The sequence below is a fragment of the Chiloscyllium plagiosum genome, chromosome 7, assembly GCF_004010195.1.
Source record: "Chiloscyllium plagiosum isolate BGI_BamShark_2017 chromosome 7, ASM401019v2, whole genome shotgun sequence".
Taxonomy (NCBI): domain Eukaryota; kingdom Metazoa; phylum Chordata; class Chondrichthyes; order Orectolobiformes; family Hemiscylliidae; genus Chiloscyllium; species Chiloscyllium plagiosum.
Window position 1 is genome coordinate 53,006,055 of NC_057716.1, and position 27,760 is coordinate 53,033,814.

General features: G+C 39.8%; 1 protein-coding gene across 6 annotated transcripts; it reads right to left on the reverse strand.

Annotated features, from left to right (window-relative positions):
- Positions 1–26,246, reverse strand: LOC122552021 (CD63 antigen-like). 6 transcript variants are annotated; one of them, XM_043694579.1, is made up of 8 exons: positions 26,143–26,215; positions 25,140–25,245; positions 24,278–24,457; positions 11,780–11,854; positions 11,524–11,637; positions 2,891–3,040; positions 2,670–2,753; positions 1–329 (listed from the first exon to the last, which is right to left on the reverse strand). In XM_043694579.1, the coding sequence occupies exons 2-8, from the start codon at positions 25,152–25,154 to the stop codon at positions 261–263; spliced, it is 687 nt and encodes a 228-aa protein (XP_043550514.1). In that variant the 5' UTR covers positions 25,155–25,245; positions 26,143–26,215; the 3' UTR covers positions 1–260. The 6 variants fall into 6 exon arrangements, with proteins under 6 accessions (XP_043550514.1, XP_043550511.1, XP_043550512.1 ...); XM_043694576.1 differs by lacking the exon at positions 25,140–25,245 and having other exon boundaries at positions 26,143–26,239; XM_043694577.1 differs by lacking the exons at positions 25,140–25,245; positions 26,143–26,215 and adding an exon at positions 25,882–26,099.
- Between the last annotated feature and the right edge of the window lie 1,514 nt (positions 26,247–27,760).

A 27,760-nucleotide genomic window follows, 5' to 3' on the forward strand; every position in this document is an offset into this window, starting at 1 on the left:
TTTAGAAGAATCCCCCCGATCCCCACACAAATGTTAAATAAAATACACCAAATGATCAAAATATTAGCACATTAGTCATTACTGTTAATTATTCTGTTTCACCACTGTCCACAAAGCACACACTACATTTGGCACACAGATACAATTCCAAATTACAGGAATGCTCAACTGATAAATTTAAATTGTTAAGTTTGAAGTGGGTAGAGAGAAAAAAAAATTAAATCCAAATTATTCAGTGATAATTATCTGTAAAGCTTGCATCAGTAGCCTGGTACATAGTTATCTTGAAGCTTCTTGATATACAGGTACGATGTAAAAATCCCAATGACCTAAACAGGGAAAAAATAATTTAAGTCATTTAAATAATTCTTTAACACGTACTGACTATTGTATGCTAAGAAAACAACAAATAGGAGTAGGCCATGCATCCCCTCAAACCTGCTCCATTATTCAATATCTTTAATTTCAACTTCACTTTCCCATCTGCACACTAACCCGAGATTCCAACAGTTCAAATATTTTTCTCAACATAGCATCTGCAGCTCTTCAAAGCAATAAGAATTTGTTTATTATTAGCAAGGTCCCACATGGAAATGGACACAAGGTAGAAGCTCATGGATCCAGGGTAATTTGGGAAGTCAGATCCTAAATTGGCTTAATTGTGATGGAGGGTAGTGGAAGAAGGCTGTTGGTGTGTGACTGGAGCCTCATTTGCAATAGCTTACCACAGAATCAATGCTGGATCCCTTATTTATTGGTTATACATAAATGATATAGATGAGAATATGGTAGGTGGCAGCACTGGGGAGTTGGTGGAGAGGACAAGTAAGTTTGCTGATGGAAGGATTGATTCTTAGGTTGCAGGATATTAAATAAATTGGTCAGATGTGCAGAACAGTAGTGGTTGAAATTTGACCTTGATAAGTAGGATGATGCACTTTGGAAGAAGGAACAAGGGAGCACTCAATAAGTGTTACAATTCATGCTATACAAATACCAGGCAACGACCATCTCCAATGAGAGAATCTAACAACCTCTCCTTGACATTCAAGAGCATTACTGTCACTGAATCTCCCACTATCAACATCATGAGGATTACCAGGGGAAGGGACTTCAAGTAGGTCTTCCTGAAGCCCCAAGGATCTGCCAGAAGACCATCACTTAGCTGGCGACCTCCCCATATGGAGGGCTGTGGGAATGGTTACTCTACCTTCTGCAAAACAAAAGATTTCCTAACTGGACCTGTGATGTTGGTAATTGATTGCAAGCAGTATCTCCACTGCACACCTTACCACTGGTAACATCCTGGCCAAGACCTCAAATTCAACTGTTTAACCACTGCAAATTGGCTGATCATACTGATAGAGCATACAGTATCCTGAAGGAAGCCAAGCGTCCAAAAATATTCAGGGTTGCAGTGACCTTATACTCATTCTGGCAATTGGCTACCATTACCTCCCTAAAAAAACCATTCTGCATATGGAGTATGCCACACAACCATACGTAATGTTTTTATGGTCACAAATCATTTTAGTTAATGGGAGCATCCTTCTACTTGCAATCTTGTTCCCCACTTCTGACTTTTTACAAAGAAATCTCCATTCTCACAATCCTCAAGATCAATGCTCAGTTTTGTAAACTTCTACAATCTGTTATGGAAAAAAAAACATGATTGATCCTCCTAGCACTTTGACGAAGAAATGGTCAAAAATAAAGTTTTACAGTCCAGGTTGGTTTTGTTTTGACAACTATTAGATCTTGTCAAATTTGAATGACCAATTGCAAAAATGTTCCTATAAACTCAAGGTTGAAAAGAAAGATGGAGACATTGGCTTTACATCATGCCTGCTTGGCTCGGTTCCCCTCAAAAATGTCAAAAGTCACTTAATGGCAGAGACTGGTCAATTGATGTCCATTTAGATTTTTCATTCCTCTCCCACTCACATTATTAGGGATCCATCTTCTAAACTCTGGCTTAGCTTTCAAAGCCAATTCAATCTGTAGTGAATTTAAGAATTGCAAATTAGGAGATGTAATAACTAGAATAAATACTTTGCCTGTATTTGCATGAAGCCGGAACTGCTCAATCTTGAGCCAGCATTTGTAATGACAAAGCTTGCATGCAGATGAAGTGCAGAGTTATTGGGATAGAAAGATAGATAGATAGATCAAGGAATTTTGAAAAAAATTAATGACTTCATATCACCTTTATTGGCTTATAAGCAATTAAAGGGAGTTCTGCATGTCTAAACATCTTTCCTGTTATCCTTCAACACTGGATCATATCTCAAACTGGCAAGGCTAGTAGAACCAAATTATTGTTTCCTCCTTCCAACATCAATAGCTCCTCCAACAACCCCCCCAAAAGCAAAATGCCCATATGCAGGATCTAAACAAACCCAAAAGAGAAAAATGCTGGAAAATCTCAGCCAGTCTGGCAGCATCTGTAAGGTGAGGAAAGAGCTGACGTTTCAAGTCTAACTGACCCTTTGTCAAAGCTTAAACAAAGGGTTAGTTAGACTCGAAACGTCAGCTCTTTTCTCTCCTTACAGATGCTGCCAGACCGGCTGAGATTTTCCAGCATTTTTCTCTTTTGGTTTCAGATTCCAGCATCCGTACTAAATTGCTTTTATCTAAAAAAAACAAATTTGGTTTCAATATGTCCTTACCTGTGCAAACGTAAAGCCAACACCAGTTCCTCTAATAATTGAAAAACATTCTTCCATCCACGCTGTCAGTATTCTAGTACAACCCTATATATATATCCAAAACAATTATGATTTAAAAGCTAAAGCAATATCATATCTTAGCTTGCATGATTGAGAGGAAAATACTGCAAGTGGATTCTAAAAGCTTGTTTCATCAGTACATTAATTTGTCACATTCTTACCATTGTATGAATATTTGCTGTTTGATAGGAAACATCTCTTCCACAAGAATCAGTCATATTGATACAGCAGCTCACTGGAACTGACAAAGTAGCCTGCCCAAAGATGGTCTTAAACCAGTCCGTGTAATTGTTAGAACCACAACAAAGAAACTGTGGAGGCAGAAGGAACCTTCACAAATCTAGCACCAGAAATAGAAGGATCAAACACACAATGAAAAGTGCATGCACAAACATTATATATTTGGTTTGAGGCACACAAATATTGTGCCTCAATATTTGTGGCACAATACTCTAAATCTATCAAAGAAACACATTTTGCTGCCACTCATCTTAGACTGGAGCCATAAATCAAAGTTTCTGCACATGATATTCCAATAATTTGCATTTGATAAAAAAAAATGAACAGTACATTGGAGATATATATAACATATAGTAAAAGCAGAGGTGTTCACATCTGAAGACTTGGGAATTAATTGGCAGAGTTAGAATTTTATTCTAAGATGAGTGGTAGCAAAATGTGTTTCTTTGATAGATTTAGAGTATTGTGCCACAAATATTGTGCCTCAATATTTGTGGCACAATACTCTAAATCTATCAAAGAAACACATTTTGCTACCACTCATCTTAGACTGGAGCCATAAATCAAAGTTTCTGCACATGATATTCCAATAATTTGCATTTGATAAAAAAAAAATGAACAGTACATTGGAGATATATATAACATATAGTAAAAGCAGAGGTGTTCACATCTGAAGACTTGGGAATTAATTGGCAGAGTTAGAATTTTATGTACTCTTGTAGGTTAGAAATGCATCTCTACCCAGCATAAAACTTTGAATATTTCATAGGGAAATGTTATTTTTGCATGTTTGGTCGAATTCCATATATTCATGAAATGATAACTGCAGGGCACAGCACCTTTGATAGCATTCATATCAACATTACACATGTATAGCACCTAACTTGTGCATTACCAAGGTGTGCAAAAGTTAAGTTGTTTATAAAATTTAAGTACAGTCCTTAATACCGGATACATAAAATGAAAGATAGACATAGGTGACAAGGCTAGAAATTGTTGCTTATTGCAAGTCCATTTGGTGCAGGCAAACTCATAGTACCACTAGGAATGGCTTTCTAGCATCTGGATCCAACGAGACAATATTATATGGTTCCAAATTAGAAAGGGTTTGGAGGACAGTTTGAGTGGTGTTCCCATGAAACTGCCGCACTCAGGCTAAGGAGGTAGAAGTCATGTATTTGGAAGGTTGTACTATACATTCCAGTCCTCATGTCATCACGCAAGAGGATTCTTGCACTCAAAATCAGGTAGTAACCCTTTCAAATTCATCTACAAAGACAGATTCTCTCTTGCTGGAGACAATCATTGCCCAGCACTTACCAAGTCTAACCTCAAATACTATACTGGTCTTGCAGTAAAAAAAGAGTGCTTCATTTTCTTTTTAATTTGAATGAAGTTGATATTTATAAGCATTTGAGAATTAATTCTGATCACAAAGCTGCTCTCTGGCAAATGTTTGTGTTTCCCATCATATTCTTTAGTCACTCCAAACGATTGGAAATAAATTAAATTTTATTACAAGCATGAAATTCACAGAAGCAAAGAGATGATATATTTAGCACAATATTGGAGTATATACTTTTCACAATGTTGCCTCTGCTATATGTGACAACTATCAATTCACTTGGAGAAAACAAAGAAAAGTAGAAAAGGCTCAGAAAAATAATGTTGAAAACAGACAGCAGAGCCTCTGTAACAGATCCATTCTCCATCCTTTACAAAGAAAAAAGGAAAAATGTTAACTTCTTTTCAAATCAAAGTGCAGACCCAGGAATTGCAGAGAAGCCAAGATAAGAGTGCTTTCCTAAAGATTATACTAAACATGGTTAATGCAGTTGGACATTAGAGGTTAGAGTGCAAATGGAAGTGATAAAGCAGCAAACTACAAGAAACTAATTTATAGTATTTCTGTTCAGACCAAAAAACAGTCTTTAATGTGTTGTCCTTCCAGAAGTAGTGCCTCTGTTTTCATGATAACATTGGACTTGGAGCAGGTGTTTGTAATCTCACTCAGTAAGATCACGGTGACTTTGTCAACTCAATTCCACTTTTCAGTTTGCCCTCATTCCCCATCCTTTCACTATATTGCTTATCTAAAACATCTAACACTGCTTTTAACGAATTGAATGACCCCCAGCCTCCATTACCTCCAAAGGAATTCTACAGGATAATGACTTTTCAAAAGAAAAGTCAGAGGTAGAGAATCAGAAACCTTTCACTTAAACTGTGTCCCCTCATTCCAGTCTTCCCAATGAGACATTCTCCTGGTATCAATTCTGTCAAGTTGCCTCAGGATCTTGTTTCCATAAGATTACCCCACATTCTTCTAAAGCCTTTAAATGAATAGACCAAGCCTATTCATTTACTTCTCATAGGAGGACACTTTCATCTTAGGATGGAGTCAAGTGAATCTTTTCTGAACTGCTTCTAATGTAATTACATCCTTTTTAACAAAAGGAGACCAAGACAGTTATATGGTTCTTTGGATAAGATCTCAAAGCTGCTGCTGAAATTTCTAGCCTACTTTCATACTTCATTCGCCCTTAAAACAAAAAAGCAGCTGTAGTTGACTACTAAATTAGATTTGTATACCAGGACACCCAGATCCCATCTGCCAAGTTTATTTTTACGAACTCAACCTGCGTACATCATTTGTAGACACTAGATTAGATTGGATTCCCTCGAGCGTGGAAACAGGCCCTTCAGCCCAACAAGGTCCACACCAACCCTTCGAAGAATAAACCACTCAGTCCCATTTACCTCTCACCAATGCACCTAACACTATGGGCAATTTAGCATGGCCAATTCACCTGACCTGCACATCTTTGGACTATGGGAGGAAACCGGAGTACCCAGAGGGAACCCACGCAGACATGGGGAGAATGTGCAAACTCCACACAGACAGTTACCTAAGGCAGGAATCAAACCTGGGACCCTGGTGTTGTGAGGCAGCAGTGCTAACCACTGAGCCACCACACGCCACTAATTTTTCTTGACAACTTCTTTCCTAACCATCTTGGTGTCTTTGGCAGATTTAGCTACTGCTCATTTGGGTCCTACATCCACATCATTAATATAGATTGTGAAGCAGTTGATGCACCATATAGACCCCTGTTGCACCCCATTTGTAACAGCCTGCCAACCTGAAAAACTGCCCATTATTCTGACACCTTTTGGTAACTGGCCAGGATACAGGACTGTTTAATGTTATTTGAACATCACATTCTCATATTTCATTCCTATCTCTCAACAATGTCCGTTCATAGATCACATATGCCAGTTGTCCACCAAATCCATTCACTCCACATCGAGACGACAATGATATAGACTAGACTATTGATCCAGAGCTCTAGGTAATGTTCTGAGGGCCCAGGTTGGAATCCCATCATGGCAGATGGTGGAATTGGAATTCAATAACAAAAATGTAGGATTAATGATCTTATGATGACCGAAAATTTATTGTTGATTGCTGGAAAAATCAATCTGGTTCACCAGTGGCGACTCTGCCATCAGGAAGCAGCTCAATGCATTTGCTACTTGGCCTCCTCAACAGTGGATCCAACTTGTAATTATAATGCATTTTGTACTAAAGCCCTCTGCTGAATTCAGCTTGAAGATATGCCTTGTTCTTGAAGTAGCCCAACAGAAATTTATGATCTGTTATAATATCTGTATATATTGGTGGAACTGCCTGACTAAAATATGACTACCTAGCCTTCCTGCTCTATCTGGGCCCATTAATACTCTGCATTAGCCAAAATCCTGGATACATATGCTATTGGGTATTCCTTTCCATTTATGTGCTAATACTATTCCAATGCCATACAGTGAGGCATCGCATGTCATTTGGGATCATAATGTGCCAAAACCTTAGAGGATAATTGCCATCTCTTCACTTCCCTGAAAGCAATGGTGTGGCGACATGACCATTCCCAAAACTGACCTTTTTCTACAAAAAAAAAGAGTTGATGCACGGTTACATATGAACTTTCCGTAATAATTCACTGGCCCAAAGACAGACCTAAGCTTCAGTACAGATGTGGGAGTTGGGGCACTTTTAATCGCCCTCACTTTATCTTCCGACAGGTGTAGCTGGGACTGGATGATTCTGCAGATCAAGTAGGTCACTTCTGTGTTCCAGGCCTCCCACTTTTCCCTTCTAAAAAAGGTGTATGCCCAATGGGAAAAACATCTAAACAGGACAATGTACTTCAAGTCTTCCCTGTTATTAGTGTGCCATCTCGATAAGTAGCAACCGAGGGTAGACATTGTAAAATGTTTTCCATCATCTGCTGAAAATTTGCACAGCCTGACAATACCCCAAATGGCAGTTTTGTATATTGGTACAAACTCTTATGGTTATTAATTATTTTATACTACCAAAATACTCATCTAACCACAACTGCAAACATGTATGGATCACTTTCAGCTTCGTGAAGGACAGCTTCTATGCAAGGGATTGAGTATTCATCCAGTTGTGAAAAGTGGTTCACTGTTTATTTAAGATCCCCACAATGGCGAACTGACCCACTGAGCTTCACAACTAGTGCTACCCATTCTGCAAATTGGACTGTTTTGATGATTTCTTCACTTTCCAGCCTTCTGATTTCTGTCTCTACTTTTCCCCATTAGGCAAATGGCACCGAATAGGTCTTGTAGAATTGTGGAAATGCTTCCTGGTCAACATTCAAGGTGGCCTTGGCTCCTTTGATAGTCCCTTCACATTCCTGGAAAACCTCCAGGTATTTAAGCTCAGAATTCACTCAGGTAGCCATTTTCTAATCAAAAATATATGGAGTCAGTGTGGATGAATCATTCTTAACTAATTTCACCTCAAACTTGGATCCAAATCTTTTACTTTAAATCAGTGGTAACTGATCCAGCTGCTTCTCATAAAAGATCAGAACCAAAGTTGTATCATTTAACTGTAAAGGCTCTGCGGTATAGATTCTCAGTCGAACCGAAGTTGCAAAAACTTAAGGGTTGGAGTCAAGAGTGAACTTTTAAAAAATCTGGTTCTGTTGCTACTGATATAGCCACACTGGTATCAACCTCCATTAGAAATGGGTGACCATTTAACCAGATGTTTATTTTGATTGTTCAGCAACAAATTCCAACCAATTTTGCTGTTCCAAACCTGCTATAAGTGGGCTTTCCAGGGTGTGCTCTCTCCTGGATACCATCATACAAGTTCTCTACTCAATTTAGGTAGAGTGGGACTCTTTTGTTGTCTCAAGTCGACATTCCGGCAGCAATTATGATGGCTTACCGGCACGGATCCCACTCTCACTGCCACTAAAATAACTTGAGGCCAACACCTCTTCACCCTCCATTTGCATGTGGAAAATCCTTGACACTGATCAAGCTCCCTGAGAGCCAACTTTCAGAGTGAACGGGACGTCTGACACTTGTTTACATCCATCAGCCAGGGCCCCCAATTGAGCTGTTAATCTAGACCAATCAGTGAACTTATTTATGGCTGACTTTGTTACAACTACTACTGGCACAAAGCTTGTAGTTGTTGGAGGTCGGAGCGGAGGTGACTGAATATCCACAATTCTTCAAGGTATATACTTCAAACCAAACTCTTCAGACATGTTTTGGTACATATCTGTACAAGGCTGACTTGAACCTAGGCCTCCTAGCTCAGAGGTAGAGACACTGACTCAACAGCCTCAATGCAGATACTTTCTAGTCAGCCTGTTCAGAGAGATGCTATTATACATTCTCTGGAGTAGGTGGGACTTTAACCTAGGTCCCCTAGTGCAGGACAGGGACACTACCACTACACCACTAGACCTTGCCAGTTCCTCAGGGTATGGATCTTTGAAATCTACTGGTTTGGACACAACTCCAAGGGTGGGACTTGAACGCAGGTCAACTGGCCCAGAAGTATAACATTCCCTCTGCACCACAGAATCCTCGGAGTAGAATATTTTCTATTCAATATGGTACAGGAAGTTATTGCACTCTTCTGGAGCATGTGGTACTTGAACAGATTCCTCCTGGCTTAGAGATTGGATACTACCTCTGTACCATATGACCCTCAGTTCCTCAGGATAGTGTCCTAACTAACAGCTGCTCCAATGACCTATGCATCATAAGGTAAGGTCAGAAGTGGGAATGTTCACTGATAGCACCATTTACAACTCCTCAGATACTGAAGCAGTCGATGCCCAAATGCAACAAGACCTGGACAGTATTCAGGATTGGCACCACATCCACAAACACCAATCCCTCCACTTTCAAAGCTCAGTAGCAGTGTATACCATTTACAATACGCACTGCAGAATTCACCAACTCTCCTTAAAGAGCACCTTCTAAACCCACAATGACCATCCAAATGGACAAGGGCAGATACGTGGGAAACACCATCACATATCCCTCCAAGCCACTGACTTGGTGAAAAGACAAGTCATTCCCTCAGTGTTGCTGGATCAAAAACCTGGAACTCCCTCCCTTATGGCATCATGGCTTTATCTACAGCAAATGGACTGCAGCTGACCAACAAGGCAGGTCAAGGGTTATAACGATGGGCAAGAAATGCTGGGCCAGCATTTGTACATCCATGAGCAAAGAATATTTTTTTTTTTTTAAAAATCAACATTAGTGGCCATTCCTAGGCCCTGAAATTCCCTTTCTACATTTCTTGCTTTACCTTACTGTTAAGGCATTTCATTAAAACCAGCTCTTTCACCAAGCAAATCTCTTAATATGGTTCAATGTTGTAATTTGTTTTATAATATTCCTGTGAAACTCCTACAGACAGTGTCATTAAAAAGGCATTATACAAATACAAGTCATTGAAATTCTGCACCTAGGTTGTTACACTATTTTGACAATAGTTTGAACTATTTCAGCATTCCTGTCTTAGCATTTTACAGCATTTCTTATTTTCATTTTAAATATTACCCAATCAATCATCCAGTTCTAAAGAGATCTCCCATGCTGTATATCACCTTGCACATTTACAGGTTCTTTTATTCAGTTATTGCTTTTCTTCCCAACCACTATCATTAAATTGTCACTTAGGTTGTTACTTTAAAATTGTCTGAGTAATCCATCGACACCAATACTGACAGGATCACTTTTGATTTCCTCCGTCACCAGCTGTAATTTTACAGAATGGCTTTGGTATCACTCTTCCAGAAGATTACTCGCAATAATTTTTTTTCCCCCTGCAGAGACGATAGTATTTCCTTTGTTTCTTTGATTTAGTCAATCCTTAGTAGCTATTCTTGTTTTCAAGGTAAACTGCAGAATCATATCTGAAGCACCTTCAGGCATTTTACTCCACAAATTACGACTTGCATTTGTATAATGGCTTTCAAGTTAGATCATTGTCTATTAATATTTACATTTGAACAATCACTTTAGAAAAAAAATCCATTTCAAGGGGCATTCTTCACTTATTAAACACAAAGGTAGTCTTTTGAAAAATACTACACTGCCACTGTTTGAATTCTCAGACACAATTAGCAAAGCACTGAAAATTCTGATGGCAGTGGTGAATGTTGCACCAGGGAATCATTCTCCTAAAAATTAATTCATATTCAAATTATTACCCGTTGTCACACAAGTATCGTTACATCTATGAACTGAAAACTTACAATCTTTCTATAAAAAGGATATCCCCTCTCCAAGTGGGAACTTTTGGCTACACACTTTCAGAGTGCAGCACATAGGGAACATAGCAACAGGAGTAGGTCATACAGTACCTCATGCCTGTTCCAGCTTTTAATGAGATCATGGCTGATCTGTAGCCTAATTCCATAGACCTACTTTTGGCCAATATCCTTTAATACCTTTGCTTAACAAGAATCTATCCAGCTCGGATTTAAAGTTCGACAACTGATCCTGCATCCACTGCTATTTGAGGAAGCGAGTTCCAAACTGCTACCATCCTTTATGTATAGAAATGCTCCCTAACAACTATTCTGAACAATTCGGACCAAATTCTCAGACTAATGTCCCCTCGTTCTAGAACCCCGAACCAATGGAAATTGTTTCTTTATCTAACCTATGATTTCTGTTAATGTCTTTAAGACTTCAATTATATCACCCTTTAATATAGAGGAAACAAGTCTAATTTGCATAATAGCTCCTTATAACTCAACTCCTCTAACATGTGGGAAACACCAACAGCTTCTCAAATCACAGCATTATAAATGCACATTTAAAAGGAATCCATTTCGCATTTTGTTCCAACTGGACAAATAATACTACTTACTACACTATCAATGAATGGTTAGCTTCTTCAAGTTACAATATCAGTGTTATAATTTTTAAAAAGTGTACTTTAGCTATAGAAGACAAACTAGTTATTCAGAAAACTCCAGTTCTTTTTTAAGAGGAAAAAGAAAAATCACAAATGCCATCAAATTCCACTTGCCTGGAGCAGTTTAAATTCCAAGGAAAAAAGTTGTTCTCAAATGGAATGCAGACAAAAATACTTGAACAGAAAAAACAACTGAAAACAAATCAGAAAGCCAAAGATTTTCTACTATTCAGAGATGGATGTAGCATTATAAAATATGGGAAATATATTTTAAACCTTGATTTGCAGTTGGTCTATCAAAACTTCCAGTTTGGACTTTTCATATCCATGAACAGATCTTGCATATCCATGAATAGACTTCTCAAAGCCACCTGTTATGTTATTGTACACCTACAAAATAGGGGAAGTAAAGAAAGCGGAGTTTTAACATTTTAGGAAATGTTCGTTCAGGAAAAGAAAAGTAAAACTATGCTACAACACAGGATAGATTCAATTCAATTGTACTGCTTCAATTATATAAAAAAAAACTTACCTGGCTCCTGAAGACATATGTAAACACCTCAACAGCTACTTCCACAAGACAGACCAGAATCATCAGAATTAGAAACTGCGGAAGAAAATATGTTGCAATGTAATCAGTTCATCTGAGTAAACCAGTTTTGTTTTAGGTGAGCAGTTTATTTTTGTATAGAGTCAGATTCCTACAGCACACAAACAGGCCCTTTAGCCCAAACTGGTCCACGCTGACCAAAGTGTCCACTCACACGAACCCCATTTCCCTGCATTTGGCCTACATAGTGATCTCAATGGTTATAGGTGTCTGGATCATGACATTTACATCAAAAAGATAGGAGAGAATTCTTCTGGACTTAAAAAAAAGGTGTAGTGGAAAGCATTCATGTAGAACTTGAACTTGTCATTATTTTACAATAATTTGATGTATCTTGGAATATTGGGGATGAATATTGATCAGGACTTTACCCATTACAAATTCAGCCATTAGAGAACCTCTGTTTCACATTCGATACACCAGTACACTGTGTGCATTATGCCAGATGAAGAAAACAAAAATAAAACACAATCTCAGTGTGATTAATGCAAAGCAGCTGGGTTGAGATCATTCTGAAATGCAAAGATAACCCCTGGCTTCTTTTTTTCCACTGCAAGTTGCTTTCTATACATTCTCCTGCCCTGAAAACAAACACAAGGACCTCCTGGATTTCTTTAACAGCAAGATCAGGACCATCCTTTCAGATACCTCTGCCATGTCCTTCAGTTCCAAAGGGTTACAGGTTGAAACTTCCTTTAATCCTCCTCAATGTCCTAATATCTTGCCTAGTTTTTCACGTCCTGAGCTTATCTAGTCCACAAGACACCTTCTATTATCTGAAACTTATTGTCACCAAATATCTGTTCAGCCCTCCAGATCCCCACATTTACTGATATTGCGAACAACTTGTTGCAGACAAAAGAAATGCTGATATTTAACAATCCCAAAATTCACGAGTCACTGGATTATTGTTATGACCTATAGAAAGGAAAATCACGTTCAAACCAATCTACCTGTAATAGATGTATCTGCGCTCGACAGTATCAGAAGTGACCAGTGCACAGCCTTTGGAGACAAAGACCGTATTTACATTGAGGATCTCTTCTATCGAGTAGAATGGTATGACCAGTGCTAAATAAGAGACTTGGAACAAATCTCACAACTCAACACTAGGCTCTCTGAGGCACTGTGGATCATTAGAATTGTATTCAACCGTAACCAGAAACCTCATATCATCCACTCTGTGCCTCCATGTCACGGATTCAACATGGATTCAAAAGGAAGAGCGCAAGAGAGTTTGCCAGGAGCAATAACAGGTACACCTGGGGAGGGAAATTTGCCATACTTAGTTGAGTTGGTTTACATGTGACTTCAGGCAGACAGGAACGTCATTCAGTCTTGGTTTGCTAGGCCATTTCAGACAGTTGAAAGCAATCAAGGATAAGCAATAAAAGTCAGCATTGCTAGCAATGTTCACATCTTATGAAAAGGATAAACAAAATTCAAACTTAGGCTGACATAGCAAGTAATATTCATACCACAAATGCCAGGTCGTGACCACCTTCGATAACAGAATCCAACCATCACTCCCAGACATCCAATGGTATTGCTGTCATACAGTGAAATACTTTTTAATGAGAGAGTCCAGGAAGACTCATTAGAGCAGCACCAGACATAACCAAAAATTTGGTGAAGCTACAGGAAAAAAAAAGCACCAAATAACGTAAGCATGAAGTGACTGATACAGCCAAGTGATACTACAGCTAATTGTTCAGATGCAAGTTCTGCAATCCTACCTCATCCAATTGAGAATGGTGATGGATAATTAAACACTTACTTGGAGGAAACTCCATAAGTATCACTAAAATAAAGCAAAAACTAACAGATGCTGAAAATCTGAAATAAAAACACAAATTACTGAAGAAATTCAGCAGGTTTTCTGTATCTGTAGAGTGAAAACAGAGTTAACAATGAGTATAGTTTCTCCAGCTCTTTGTTCCACAAGCATCATCATCCTACAAAATAGAAGAACCCAGCAGCTGAGTGCAAAAGAATAGGCCGAAGCATTTGCAATAATCTTCAACCAGAAATATCATGTGGATGGTCTATCTCAGCCTCTTCCAGAGGTCTACAGCACCACTAATAGTCTTCTGCCAATTTGATTCACTCCATGTGATATTAAGCAAATGTTTGGAGACAATGGTTACTGTAGAGGCTGTTGACCCCTGACAACATTCCAGCAATATTACTTTGTGCTCCAGACCTTAACGCATCCTTAGTCAAGCTTCTCCAGCACTGTTATAACACTGGCATCGACAAAATGTGGTAAATTGTCAAGGTGTGTCTTGAACACACAAAGCAGGACATATCCAAACAAGACAATTACAGTCCCAGCCTACTCTCGATCAGTAGTAACGTGATGGAAGATGTCATCAACAATGCTAACAAGCAGCACCCATTCACAAAAGCTCAGTATGGGTTTCACCAGGGCCACTCAGCTCCTGATCTTATGACGGCCTTTGGTCTACACATGAACAAAAGGATTGAATTGCAAAGATGAGTTGATAGTGACAGCCTTTGACATCAAGGCTGCACTTGACCAAGTGCAACATCAAGGAGACCTAGCAAAACTGGCATCAAATGGAATCAGGAAAAACCCTGCTGGCTGGAGTCTTGCCAGGCACATGGGAAAATGGTTGTGGTTGTTGGTGGTTAGTCATCACTGCACAGTACTGTCCCAGGCCCAAACATCTTCAGCTGTTTTATCAATAACCTTCACTCCATCACATGGTAAGTGGGATTCACTGATCACACAATGGTCAGCACCATTCACAACTCCTCAGACACTGAAGCAGTTCATGCCCAAATGCATCATGTCCTGTACAACATCCCACTTGAAGTGAAAAATGGCAAATAATATTTTCATCACACAAATGCCAGGGAATAACTATCTCCAATAAGAGGCCTGGCATTACTAATGACTGAACCCCCCCCCCCCCCCCTATCAATGTCATGGTTATTACTGACCAGAAACTCAACTGGACCAGCCAAAGTACTATAGTTGCACAAGGTCAGAGCTCCAGAATCTTCCTGACTCCCCAAAGTCTATCCACCATCTACACGGCACTGTCAGGAGAATGATGAAATATTCTCCACTTGCCTAAAGGAATACAGCTCCAACAACACATAGAAGACTGTTATCCAAGATTCTTCGCTAGCACCACCAACATTGGTGTAGGGAGTGAATGTTGACAATGATGGAGGAGTAATAGTGCATCAGCTACAAGATACAACGCAACAAACTCTAAGACTCCTTCCAAACCCATACTTTTTTATCTGGAAAAACAAGCACCTCAGGTAATGGGAACGCTACCATCTGCGAACGCCCTTCCAAACTGCATAATCTGCCTTGGATACACTACCATTTCTTCACAGTCATTAAGTCTCGAGATATACAGCATGGAACCAGACCCTTTGGCCCAACTCATCCATGCCAACCAGATATCCTAAATTAATCTAGTCCCATGTGCCAGCATTTGGCGTACATCGCTCAAAACTCTTCCTATTCATAAACGCATCCAGATGCCTTTTAAAAGGTTGTTATTGGACCAGCCTCCACCACTTCCTCTGGCAGCTCATTTCATACACATACCATCTTCTCATGAAAAAGGTGACCCTTAGATCCCTTTTATATCTTTCCATTCTCACCTTAAACTTACGGCCTCTAGTTTTGGACTCCCCCACCCCAGGCAAAAGACGTTGTCTATTTATTCTGTCCATACCCCTCATGATTTTATAAAACTTCTATAAAGGTCATTACTCAGCCTTTGATGCTCTGGGGAAAACAACTCTAGCCTTTTCAGCCTCTCCCTCTAGCTCAAACCCTCTAATCATGGCACCATCCTCCTAATTCCTTTCTGAATACTTCCAAGTTTCAAACATCCTTCCTATAGCTGAGACACCAGATTTGGATGAAATATTCCAAAATGGCCTAACAAAGTTCTGTATAGCTGCAACTTGACCTCCCAACCCCTGTATTCAATGCGATAACCAATAAAGGAAAGCATACCAAATATCTTTTTCACTATCCCAGCTACCTGTAATTCTACTTTCAAGGAACTATAAACCTGCACTCCAAGGAGTCTTTGCTTGGTAACAGTCTCCAGGATCTTATTAATGTAAGAGTCCTGTCCTGATTTGCCTTTCCAAAATGAACACCTCATATTTATCTAAATTAAAGTCCATCTGCCATTCCTCAGCCCATCTGATCAAGAGCCCATTATATTCGGAGGCAATCTTCGTTGTGAACTACACTTCCAATTTTGGTGTTACCTGCAAACTTACTAACCATACGTTGACATTCAAATCGTTTATATAAATGTCAAAAAGCAATGGACACAGCACGGATCCTTGTGCCACACTGCTGGTTACAGGTCTCCAGTCTGAAAAGCAATCCTCTACTACCACTCTCTCCTCTACATTCAAGCAACTTCTGTATCCAAGCAGCTAGTTTTCCCTATATTTAGGGTGATCAAACCTTGCTAACCAGTCTATCATGATAACCTTGTCCAACACCTTACTGAAGTCCATACAGATCAATCTACCAATTTGCCTTCATCAATCCTCTTCATTACTTCGTCAAAAACCTCAATCAAGCAAACCACAATTTCCCATGCAGCCGCATGGGCCCCAGCTATGCCGGTCTCTTTGTCGGCTACATAGGACAGTCCATCTTCCGCAGTTACACTGGCACTACTTCCCACCTTTTGCTCCACTCATTGATGACTACATTGGCGCCACCTGGTGCTCCCATGAGGAGGTTGAACAGTTCAATTTCACCAACACATTCCATCCCGACCTTAAATTCACATGAACCATCTGACACCTCCCTCCCCTTCCTGGGCCTCTCCCATCTCCACCAACGATGACCGACTCAACACCGTCTTTTTTTTTTAAACAAACCCACCAACTCCCACAGCTACCTGGATTACACCTCCTTCTACCCTACCTCCTGCAAAAACACTATCCCGTATTCCCAATTCCTCCACCTCCACGGTATCTACTCCCAGGAGGACCAGTTCCACCACAGAATACACCAGATGGCCTCTTTCTTTAAAGGCTATAATTTCCCCTCCCACGTGGTTGAAGTTACCCTCCAAAGCATCTCATCCACGTCCCGCACTTCCGCCCTCAAACTCCACCCCTCTAACCTCAACAATGACAGAACCTCCCGGTCCTCACCTTCCACCCCACCAACCTCTGCATAAACAACATCATCCGCGGACACTTCCGCCACCTATAAACGGACCTCACCACTAGGGATATATTTCCCACCCCACCCATATCCACTTTCTGCAAAGACTGTTGCCTCCGTGACTACCTGGTTAGGTCCAGGCACCGACTCTCTCCCCCAACAACCCACCCTCCCCTCCTAGCACCTTCCCCTGCAACTGCAGGAATTGCAAAACATGCGCCCACACCTCTCCTCTCACATTCAAGGCCCCAAAGGAGCCTTCCACATCCAAAGTTTTACCTACACTTCCATAAATGTCATTTATTGCATCCATTGCTCCAGAAGCAGTCTCCCTTGCATTGGGGAGACTGGACCCCTTCACGCAGAGCGCTTCAGGAAACATCTCTGGGACATTTGCACCAATCAACCCAATTGTCCCATGGCCGAACATTTCAACTCCCCCTTCATTCTGCTGAGGACATGCAGATCCTGGGCCTCCTCCACCGCCACTCCCTCACCACCTAAAGCCTGGAGGAAGAACATCTCATCTTCCACCTCGGAACCCTTCAACCCCAGGGCATCAACATAGACTTTACCAGTTTCCTTATTTCCCCTCTCCCCACCTTACTCCAAACTTCCAGCTCAGCACCATCCTCATGGCCTGTCAATCTTCCTTCCCACCTACCCGCTCCACCCTATCACCTTTACCCCTTCCTCCATCCACCTAATGCACTATCAACTACCTTCTCCCCAGCCCCACCTCCTCCCATTTATCTCTCCACCTCCGAGGCTTCCAGCCTCATTCAAAATGAAGGGCTCCTGCCCGAAACATCGATATTCCTGCTCCTCGGATGCTGCCTGACCTGCTGTGCATTTCCAGTACCACTCTAATCTTATCCCTATCTTAAGTCCTTCCTGAAGAAGGGCTTATGCCCGAAATGTCGATTCTCCTGTTCCTTGGATGCTGCCTGACCTGCTGCGTTTTTCCAGCAACACATTTTCAGCTCTGATCTCCAGCATCTGCAGTCCTCACTTTATCCCTAATCAGCCCTTGCCTTTCTAAATACATGCAAATCCTGTCCCTCAGGATTTCCTCCAACAACTTGCCTACCACCAATGTCAGGTTCACTGGTTTATAGTTGTCTGGCTTTCCCTTACCATCTTTGAACAGTAGCACAACATTAGCCAACCTCCAGTCTTCTGGCACCTCAACTGTGGCTATTGATGACAAATATCTCAGCAAGGGGCCCAGCAATTATTTCCCTAGTTTCCCCAGAGTTTAGGGTAAACCATTTCAGGTTCCAGAGATTTATACATCTTTATGCATGTTAAGACGTCCAGCACCACCTCCTCTGGAATATGGACATTTTTCAAGATGTCGCTATTTATTTCCCCTACATTCTATATCTTCCACTTCCTTCGCCACAGGAAATACTGATGCAAAATACTCGTTTCATATCTCACCCATTTCCTGCAGTTCCACACATAGGTGGCCTTGCTGATCTTTAAGGAGACCTATTTTCTGCCTAGTTGCCCTTTTGTCCTTAATGTATTCGTAAAATCCCTTTGCATTCTCTAACCCTATTTGCCAAAGCTCTCTCATGTCCCCTTTTTGCCCTCCTGATTTCCCTCTTAAGTATACCCCTACTGCCTTTATACTCTTCTAGGGATTCACTCGATCTCTGATGTCTATAGCAGACATATTCTTTGTTACTCTTAACCCAAACCTCAATTTGTCTCATCATACAGCATTTCCTATATCTACCAGCCTTGCCCTTCAGGAACATACAATCTGATCTTTTATTAATGAGACTAGATTAATTTAAGATAATGGGTCTGAATGGACAAGTTGGACTGTCATACCAGTTTCCATGCTGTATACAGTACATCCCTTAGTTGCAAAAGTCTGTTCAACAGTCATAGGGTTAATGAGAAGAAAGGTTTTAAAAATCTTTAATATTAACAAACTGTAGCCAAGTAGAAAGTTAACTGCCCATTCTCGTTTTTCATTTAAAAGAAACTTCCAGCTGTTTCCAGTAAACTGTAACATACAAACTATACAAACTTGTTTACTGCATTTTTCTGGGGACGCACATTCCAATACCAATAGCCTCAAATCTCACGTAGAAAATCCCCGTTTAAAAATACATTAAGTTCAAAGAGCTGTATGCATTTGAGTTATGGAGGCTTTTCTGCATATTATAGAAAGATTAATGAGGAGATGCTGAAAACGTCTGGAGAAGAGCATATTTGTTTATATAACATCAAGGAGAGAACAAGAATCTCAGACATCATTAGAGCAGATGGTAAACAGACAATTACTGGAGCAGGAGACTCATAGCAAATACAAAGAGGAGAAAAATGGATGAAATCATGAACTGGAATTGATTGACTGAACACATTTGGGCAACATATGACAAACAAGAGGTGGAGATTCATGGCAGTCAAATGACATCGGAGGACATAAAAGTCTCGACAATTCTTCCAACAATACATATTTTGCAAAATCTGAGAAAGGAAATACAGAATGCTCTTTTATCTCAAAGCATACTGGCTTGAAAAAGTAATTAAATGATGCCCTAAAATACCATTTATTGCAAGACTTCCAGATTTTTAAGCAGGAAACATTGTACATCAGAGTCAAGAACAGAAATATACAAGTTAGGAGCAAAAGAAAGTCATTCAGCTCCTTGAACCAGCTCTGCCATTCAATAAGATCAATAAATTCCACATCGACATCCATCCTTCGACTCCCTTGCCAAGTGTGGATCTAACTATTCCTTAAAAATATTTACAGAGACCCCACTGGAACTTTCTGCCTCAAAGTGATGACCACGTCACAATCCTCAAACATTTCTGATCTTTCAAATAAAGGAAGCAACCCCTAATTTTAAAAAGTGCTCAAGTTCTATACTGGACTCATAAAACAAAACATCCCTTCTATATCCATCTTGTCATGATAATTCTGGATCTTATACATAATCATCTGTTCTCCTAAATTCTAGTGGAAACCCATGCAGTCTGATCAGCCTATTCTCACAAGACAATCCACTCATTCCAGGTATCAGTCAGGTAACCTTGTTAGAAATAATTTCCAACATGTTTACATTCTTCCCTAAATAAGGAGACCAGAACTGCACACTGAACAAAGGCCTAACATCAACACTTTTCTCTTCAATTTCTTGTGTAATAAAAGGCAGCATTCCGTTAGCCTTCTTCATTGCTTACTGTACTTGCATATTAATTTCCATGGTGCATACACGAGAAAATGTAGATCCCTCTGCACCTACAATTTTGTTCTGGTTCAGTAATGCGTTGCTTTTCTATCCTGCCGGTGAGAATAATTTCTCATTTTCTCACATTATACTCCAGTGAGAGTTTTTGACCACTCACTCAACCCCTCGACGTCTGTATGCAACCACCTTAGGTCTTCTTCACAACACACTTTTCTACATTGCTTTGTGTCTTCTACAGATATAGCGGCCGTGCCTTTGCCCCCCTCATCCAAGTCATTAATCCGAGTTGTGTGAAGTTCAGACATCGGCATAGAGCCCTGACTCCACCTTGTCACATTGTGTCAATCAAAATAAAACAATTATGCTTAACTGTTTTCTGCCAGTCAATCTTCCATGGGGTTAATATGTTATTTGTAACACATTCTACAAAGCAGAAGCACAAACAAATTTATATGTGACACTTTGTCAAAGGCCTGCTGAAAATTCAAGCACAACACAATGGGCTTAGTCTTATCCATGTTATCCCTTCAAAAGGACTCCAATAAATTGGTAAACATTATTTCACTTGCACAAGTGCAAGCTGACTCTTCTCGATTACCTTGGACTTTTATGCCTAGCTTTAGCCTCCTCAAATGGACAATTTTAAATACCTTTCCCACAACAGACATCATCTAACCAACCTATAATTTCCAGTTTTTTTACCTTTTTTGTTTTGAAGAGAGGGGTTAAGTTTGCTACTTTCCTGAATCTAGGGAATTATGGAAAATGGACACGAATGCATTTACTCATAAGACTTTTTTTAAAAAAAATGACTAATGATAAGGGTTTTAAGAGTTAGAGAGTTATCACCCCAGAGTCCCATCAATTTGTACAGTGGCTCAGTGGTTAGCACTGCTGCCTCAGCACCAGGGACCCAGGTTCGATTCCAGCTTTGGCGACTGTGTGGAGTTTGCACATTCTCCCAGTGTCTGCGTGGGCTTCCCCCGGGTGATCCGGTTTCCTCCCACAATCCAAACACGTGCAGGTTAGGTGAATTGGCTGTGCTAAATTGCCCACAGTGTTCAGGGATGCATAAGTTAGTGGTAAATGTAGGGGAATGGATTTGGGTGGGATACTCTTTGGAGGGTCGGTGTGGACTTGTTGGGCTTAAGGTCCTGTTTCCATACTGTAAGGATTCTATGAATTTACTCAGTATAGTATCCTGTGATTGCAATTTCACCAAGTTTGTCTCTTCTATTCACCTTCTGATTGATTTTAGTATCCTCTATAAGGAAGACAGAAGCAAAACATTTGTTTTAACCCATTTCATCATCTGCAATTAACGTCCTATTCTCACTAAATAGGACAGACACTTTACTTATCTCTCCTTTTTTTAAAATGTAGGTAAGTAGAGCCTAGTTATCTGCTTTTACATTCCTAGCTAGCTTCCTTACATACTCTAACCCTTTCTCCTGATTGACCTTCAAGTTATTCTCTACTATGCTTTACATTCTAACCGGGACGCATCTTGGTGCAATGTGCTTTTTCCTCAATTTGGTACTTCCTTTAAAAGTCTTTAGTTAACCACGGATGAGCTCTCCCCTTGGAATTTCTCGAAAGAATACAAGTATTTTGAAATATACCCTGAAACACTCTCACTACTTCTCTATTGATTTGCTAGTTGTCTGTTCAGGATCACTTCAGCCAACTCAGCTTTCATATCCACAGTATCTTTAAATTTAAAAGAAGAGTATTAGACTTGCCCTTCACTCTTTCAAACTGGATGTAAAATTTAATCAGTAAATACAGCTGCCTAATGGCATTGCAACTGTGAAGTCATTAACTATTTAACAGAGTCAGAGCAGAAACAGACCTTTCAGTACAATCCATTCATGCCGATCAAGTTTCATAAACTAAAACTAGTCCCACTTGCCTGCATTTGACCAATATCCCTTCAAACTTTTCCTATTCATCTACCTGTCCAAATATCTTTTAAACGTTATATCTATATCTACATCCACCAATTGCTCTGGCAGTTTAATAATACATTTTGTCCCCGATCCCAAATAAAACATTGTGAACATCTTGGGTCAAATACTGATCCTAGTGGTGCCCTACTAGTCACACCCGAACAATGCACAAATGACTCTGGTTAACAGTCAGAAAACAATGGTTACTCCACGCCAGGACATTAGTTTTTGTCTTTTGTGCTTTAAATTTTTTGAAGCAACCTTCTTTGGGGAAACTTAGCGAAACCTTCAGTTGCTCAAAGTGTACTACATGTATTTTGTTAGTAACATCTTCAGCAAAAATCTCCAGCATGTTTGTCAAACATTATTTCCTATTCACAAATCCATTCCAACTATGCAGATCGTTATCAACTAGATGTCTATTGATCCCAACTTTTTGTAATAGATTCTAACATTTTTCAAAACAAAGGATTAACAGATCCAAAGTTTGTTGCTTTCTCCCTCGCTTCCTCCTCAAAAAGGGGAGGTGAAATTTGCTACCTTCCACTTCACAGGAATCATTCCAGAAACTATACAATCTTGAAAGAAAATTATCAGGGCATTGACTATCTTTATATCCACTTCCTTCAACATTCTGGGTTGTAATTCGTCAGGTCCTGTGGATTTATCAACTTTCAGTCCCATTAATTTCTCCAATTCAATCTTCTTGCAAATGCTAATTTCCTTCAACCCTTCATTCCCCTTAGCCTTTTGGGTCAGTAGCTTCGATTTTTTTTAAAAAAAAAGTATCTTCCCCAGTCAAAACAGGCAAGGCAATTATTTAGCTTCTCTGCCATTACTCTACTCCCCATTATAAATTTCTGTGACTCGGCTGACAGTGGACTCTCATTCATTTTCCCTATGTTGTCCTACCCCACCAAACACAAGTCCTCACATCTCAACACCATCCAGTTCTCCTTGGTCCAGGAACTCCCCACACACATTTGGGACACCATGCACACCCTCCATCTCCTCCATGATTCCCCGGTCCCCAACGCCTTATCTTCACCATGGACAAAGGGGATCTCCCATCCACAACCTCCAATTTCATTGTTCTGCAACCCCACACCACCCGGTTCCAACTCTTACCCAAATCCTCAAACCTGACTCCTGCAATTGATCTCTTGTCTCCACCTGCTCCTGCCCCACCGAACTTATCTCCTCATATCTTGACACCGGCAGCACCCCCCCCACCCAAATGATCTTGGAACTCCTCACCTACATTTGGGACACCATCCACACTTTTCATTTCCCTGGCTCCCAATGCATATTCACCATGGACAAATCTCCCTCCTCCCTCACCTCAATCACTTTAGCCAAACATTTTCTTTGTATAACTATTAGAAGCTTTTACACTCCATTTTTATGCATTTATATTTTTGCTAGATGACATTCATTTTGTATTCTCCTTTTCCTGGTAATCCTTTAATCGTATTCTCTAAACTTCCCAATCCTCAGAATTACTGTAACTTTGGGCAAATTTACAAGTTCTTTTCCTTTAAACTTGTGCAGTTCTAAACGTTTTTTATTATTAACCATGACTGAGTACCTGCGTTTTATACCTTAAAAGAAATATGGATCTCTCTTAAAAAACTGCACATTCCTTGTACACAGTCTTGCCTTTTAATGTATTTTCCTAATGCACCTCAGCTAATCTTTGCTTCAGGCTTTCATTTCTCTTTATCAAAATTTAATATCTTTGCCTCAAATTGATTCATTCTTCCTTTAACTTTATTTGCCTTCTGCCTCAAAGTTCTGTTTCATTTAAATTTACGAGGTAACTTCTCATGATCTCTCTCTATAACCTCTTTCCAAGTTCCATTTATGCTGTTGGTACTTACATGCCCCACACCTACAAGATTCCCCTCCCACCACAGTTTCTTTCTATCCTGTTTAACTATTTCCATAATTAATAATATCAAGATTTATTTTTGGAGCAATCCTTTCAGCTGCTTGTCTGAAACGTTTAAAGATGAAGATACAGTTATGAATAAAAACAACTCATCTGAAAAATTAAACTTACCACTTTCATCATAGTACTGCTCTCCTTCCAAACAGCAGCAAACCCAAAGACAGCCATGAAAAAAATGAGGACACCAGCAATTGAGAGTACAGCAGGAACCAATTTACTAGCCAGTAAAGAAATGGGGTATAGGTTCAAATGGACTGAAGCACCCAGCCACATAAGCTCAATGCCGAACACCTAGAAAGGAAACATTTTAAAGAAACGTCTCCAAGGTTATGCATTTGAAAACTTGTAACTGAACAAGTTTACACACAGAAGAGGTGGCAAGATAAACGCTCTTTATTACAAATACTTCAACCTGTCCTCCATTTTGAATTAGACAATAGCAGAAGATAAGCTGGGGATGTTTAAAAAGTTGTTATATTTACTACCAGAGTGTCATCAAGAATTGTAACCTTAATCTATTTTAGGCAAGTCAATAATGAGATAAAATAAAACTGATTCTTCACGACAAACTATTGACCCAGAGGAAACTGATTTTAAAGGAATTCTTTGAATCTTCAAGAAATTATTTTGCTTATTCAACCAGTGGCCTATCCTGAATAGGAATGGGAGGATGACAACAGAGCAGGCATGTTTGACCCTAACCCTTTCTCCAATAAAAAGTCACAATACCCAACTGAAGAAAAAGAATGTAATATCCCTCCTAGCTTCAAAAACATTTCTAACTCTGCTGGCACAAAAGGCTTATGTAAACAAAAATCTCAGGATTAAGGAAAGTGCAGACTTTACAGATTAAGCAACTGATCTGTTTTTGTATTTCCAATTAACCTGCAGTGAACATGTTAAGACACATCAGAAACACGTAGAGCTTTAACCAGACTATTTTGGCCGAGAGGCAAGCCCACTACCACCATACCTCAAATCTCACCATTAACCAGGTTACATGCAGAAAAGTATAGGTTCACCAGTAGAACGAGTTAGCCTTACTCTGTTCCACATTTGTCATAGTTGGTTGGCTGACTCTTAAATGCAAAACAAATTATGGTTTTAAGTGATTTCAAATGTAGAGTAGGATTTACCAATAAGTAAGTTGACAATGAGCTCATCACCTTACTAAAAGGAGCCAAAACAAAATCAAGAACGTAGATCTAACTTGCATTTCAGAGGCAACACCTTCAGTGTCTGCGACCTTAAAGTACGGTAGTCTGTCTAGGCCTGATCTGCAAGGAAGGAAAGCAGGCAGGCAGGGACTCAGCAAGCATTCCACATCCTAGGGAGGTGGAGTTTGACTTTCTTGCCCTGCCGACCAAGGCCAAGTTTTTGATTTTAAAAAAAGTGAGAAAGAGAAATCTCATTCTACAGCTGAAAAAGTAAGCTAGTGACAGCCTGTTCTAAAATGGCAATAACGCTAATAAAAGTTGCGTCCCTTGTAAAATAGGCAAGCTGGAAAGAAGCGATTCAAACAAGTTCCAATGAAGTAAGCGAGAGGTGTTGAAATTACTGTTTGACTAGTGATCTATTCAGAGATAGAGTATTTAGTGAATAAGAATTTTCGTTGACAAAAAGAAAAATTCAAGAATTACTATGGAGAACTTTTGGGTCAGTTTGTCTTAATTAAAGAACGGCATCGGTAGTTACATTAACATGCTTAAAAATACCATGTAAAAGTCACTGGTGCACGTTTCAACAGACGAACTTATGGAAGGGGAGGAAGACATCTAAACTAGTAAAATAAAACTGATTGACTAGAAATGATCACATCAATCATTAATGCCAGAGAACAGATCTAATTAGCACTTTTTATTTAAACCTGTTTTTCTAACTAACGAATCACTTAAAGAGAGTCTTTCGAATCTTTAAGTTCCAACGTAACTTTTGTAAAAGTCATGCGTAACGAAAATGCAATTAACAAAAATTACCAAAAAAAGCAGATTAAGAACAAACAGGATGATTTTAAACATCACTACCCCACCTCCCGACTTCATCGTAAACTATACAATTGCACTGCAAACGTGCCCAGCCTGAAGATTATATTGGTTACATTCCCCCAGCGTCAAAACCCCTCTTCACCAATGAAAACGCAGTTAATAAACCAGGGCCGTATCATTACAAATGATACAATTGTGTCAACTACAAACTGTTTTTAACGCAATACTCTGACATTTTCTAACTAATCTCTGAGCTTTATTTAATAATGTTTCCGCTTTCATGCAATTTACGAAATGATGTTTAAATCATTCTCATGAAAGATCGTTGAACTTTAACTCCGTTTCTCTAGATGCTGCCTGACCTGAGTGTTTCCAACATTTTCTGTTTTTATTACAGATTTTCAACTTTTGCAATGTTTATCTTTTATATTTTCAAATGATCTTTCCTGAAAATGAAGTCTGAACTGTATGGAAAATATTCAGCCTGGAGTCTGGTATGCCACAAGGATCTGTTTTGGGACCTCTGCTATTTGTCATTTTTATAAATGACTTCGACTAGGCAAAGATGGATGGATTAGTAAATTTGCAGATGACATTAAAGTCGGTGGAGTAGTGGACAGTTTTGAAGAATGTTACAGGTTGCAAGAGGACTTGGATAAACTGCAGAATTGGGCTGAGAGGTGGCAAATGGAATTCAATGCAGCTAAATGTGAAGTGATGCACTTTGGGAAGAATAACGGGAAGGCAGAGTACTGGGTCAATGGAAAGATTCTTGGTAGTGTGGATGTGCAGAGGGATCTTGGAGTCCATGTATATAGATCCCTGAAAGTTGCCACCCAGGTTGATAGTGCTGTTAAGAAGGCATCCAGTGTGTTAGGTTACATTGGTAGAGAGATTGAGTTCCGGAGCCGCAATATCATGCTGCAACTATACAAAACGCTAGTGTGGCCGCACTTGGAATATAGCATACAGTTCTGGCCGCCATATTTCGGGAAGGATGTGGAAGTATTGGAAAAGGTGCAGAGGATGTTGCCTAGTCTGGAGGGAAGGTCTTATGAGGAAAGGCTGAGAGACTTGGCTCTGTTCTCATTGGAAAGAAGAAGGCGAAGAGGGGATTTGGTGGAGACATACAAGATGATCAGAGGATTGGATAGGGAAGACAGTGAAAGTCTTTTTCCTAGGATAATGACATCAGCTTGTACGAGGGGACATAACTACAAATTGAGGGGTGATACATTTAAGACAGGTGTCAGAGGCAGGTTCTTTACTCAGAGAGTGGTAAGGGCGTGGAATGCTCTGCCTGCCAAAGTAGTTAACTCAGCCACATTGGGGAGATTTAAACAATACTTGGATAAGCACATGGATGATGATGGGTTAGTGTAGGGGGACAGCGCAACATTGAGGGCCAAAGGGCCTGTTTTGAGCTGTATTGTTCGAGGTTCTAACCGTATGTAAAGACTTGCATTTAAATAACACCTTTCAGATCCTGCTACATTCAAACATGTTTTACAGCCAATGATATACTTTTGAAATGTAGCCACTATTAAAATGTTGAAAATTCAGCAATCTCCCATGAACATCAAAGTAGCAATGGCCTCATGATCTACTT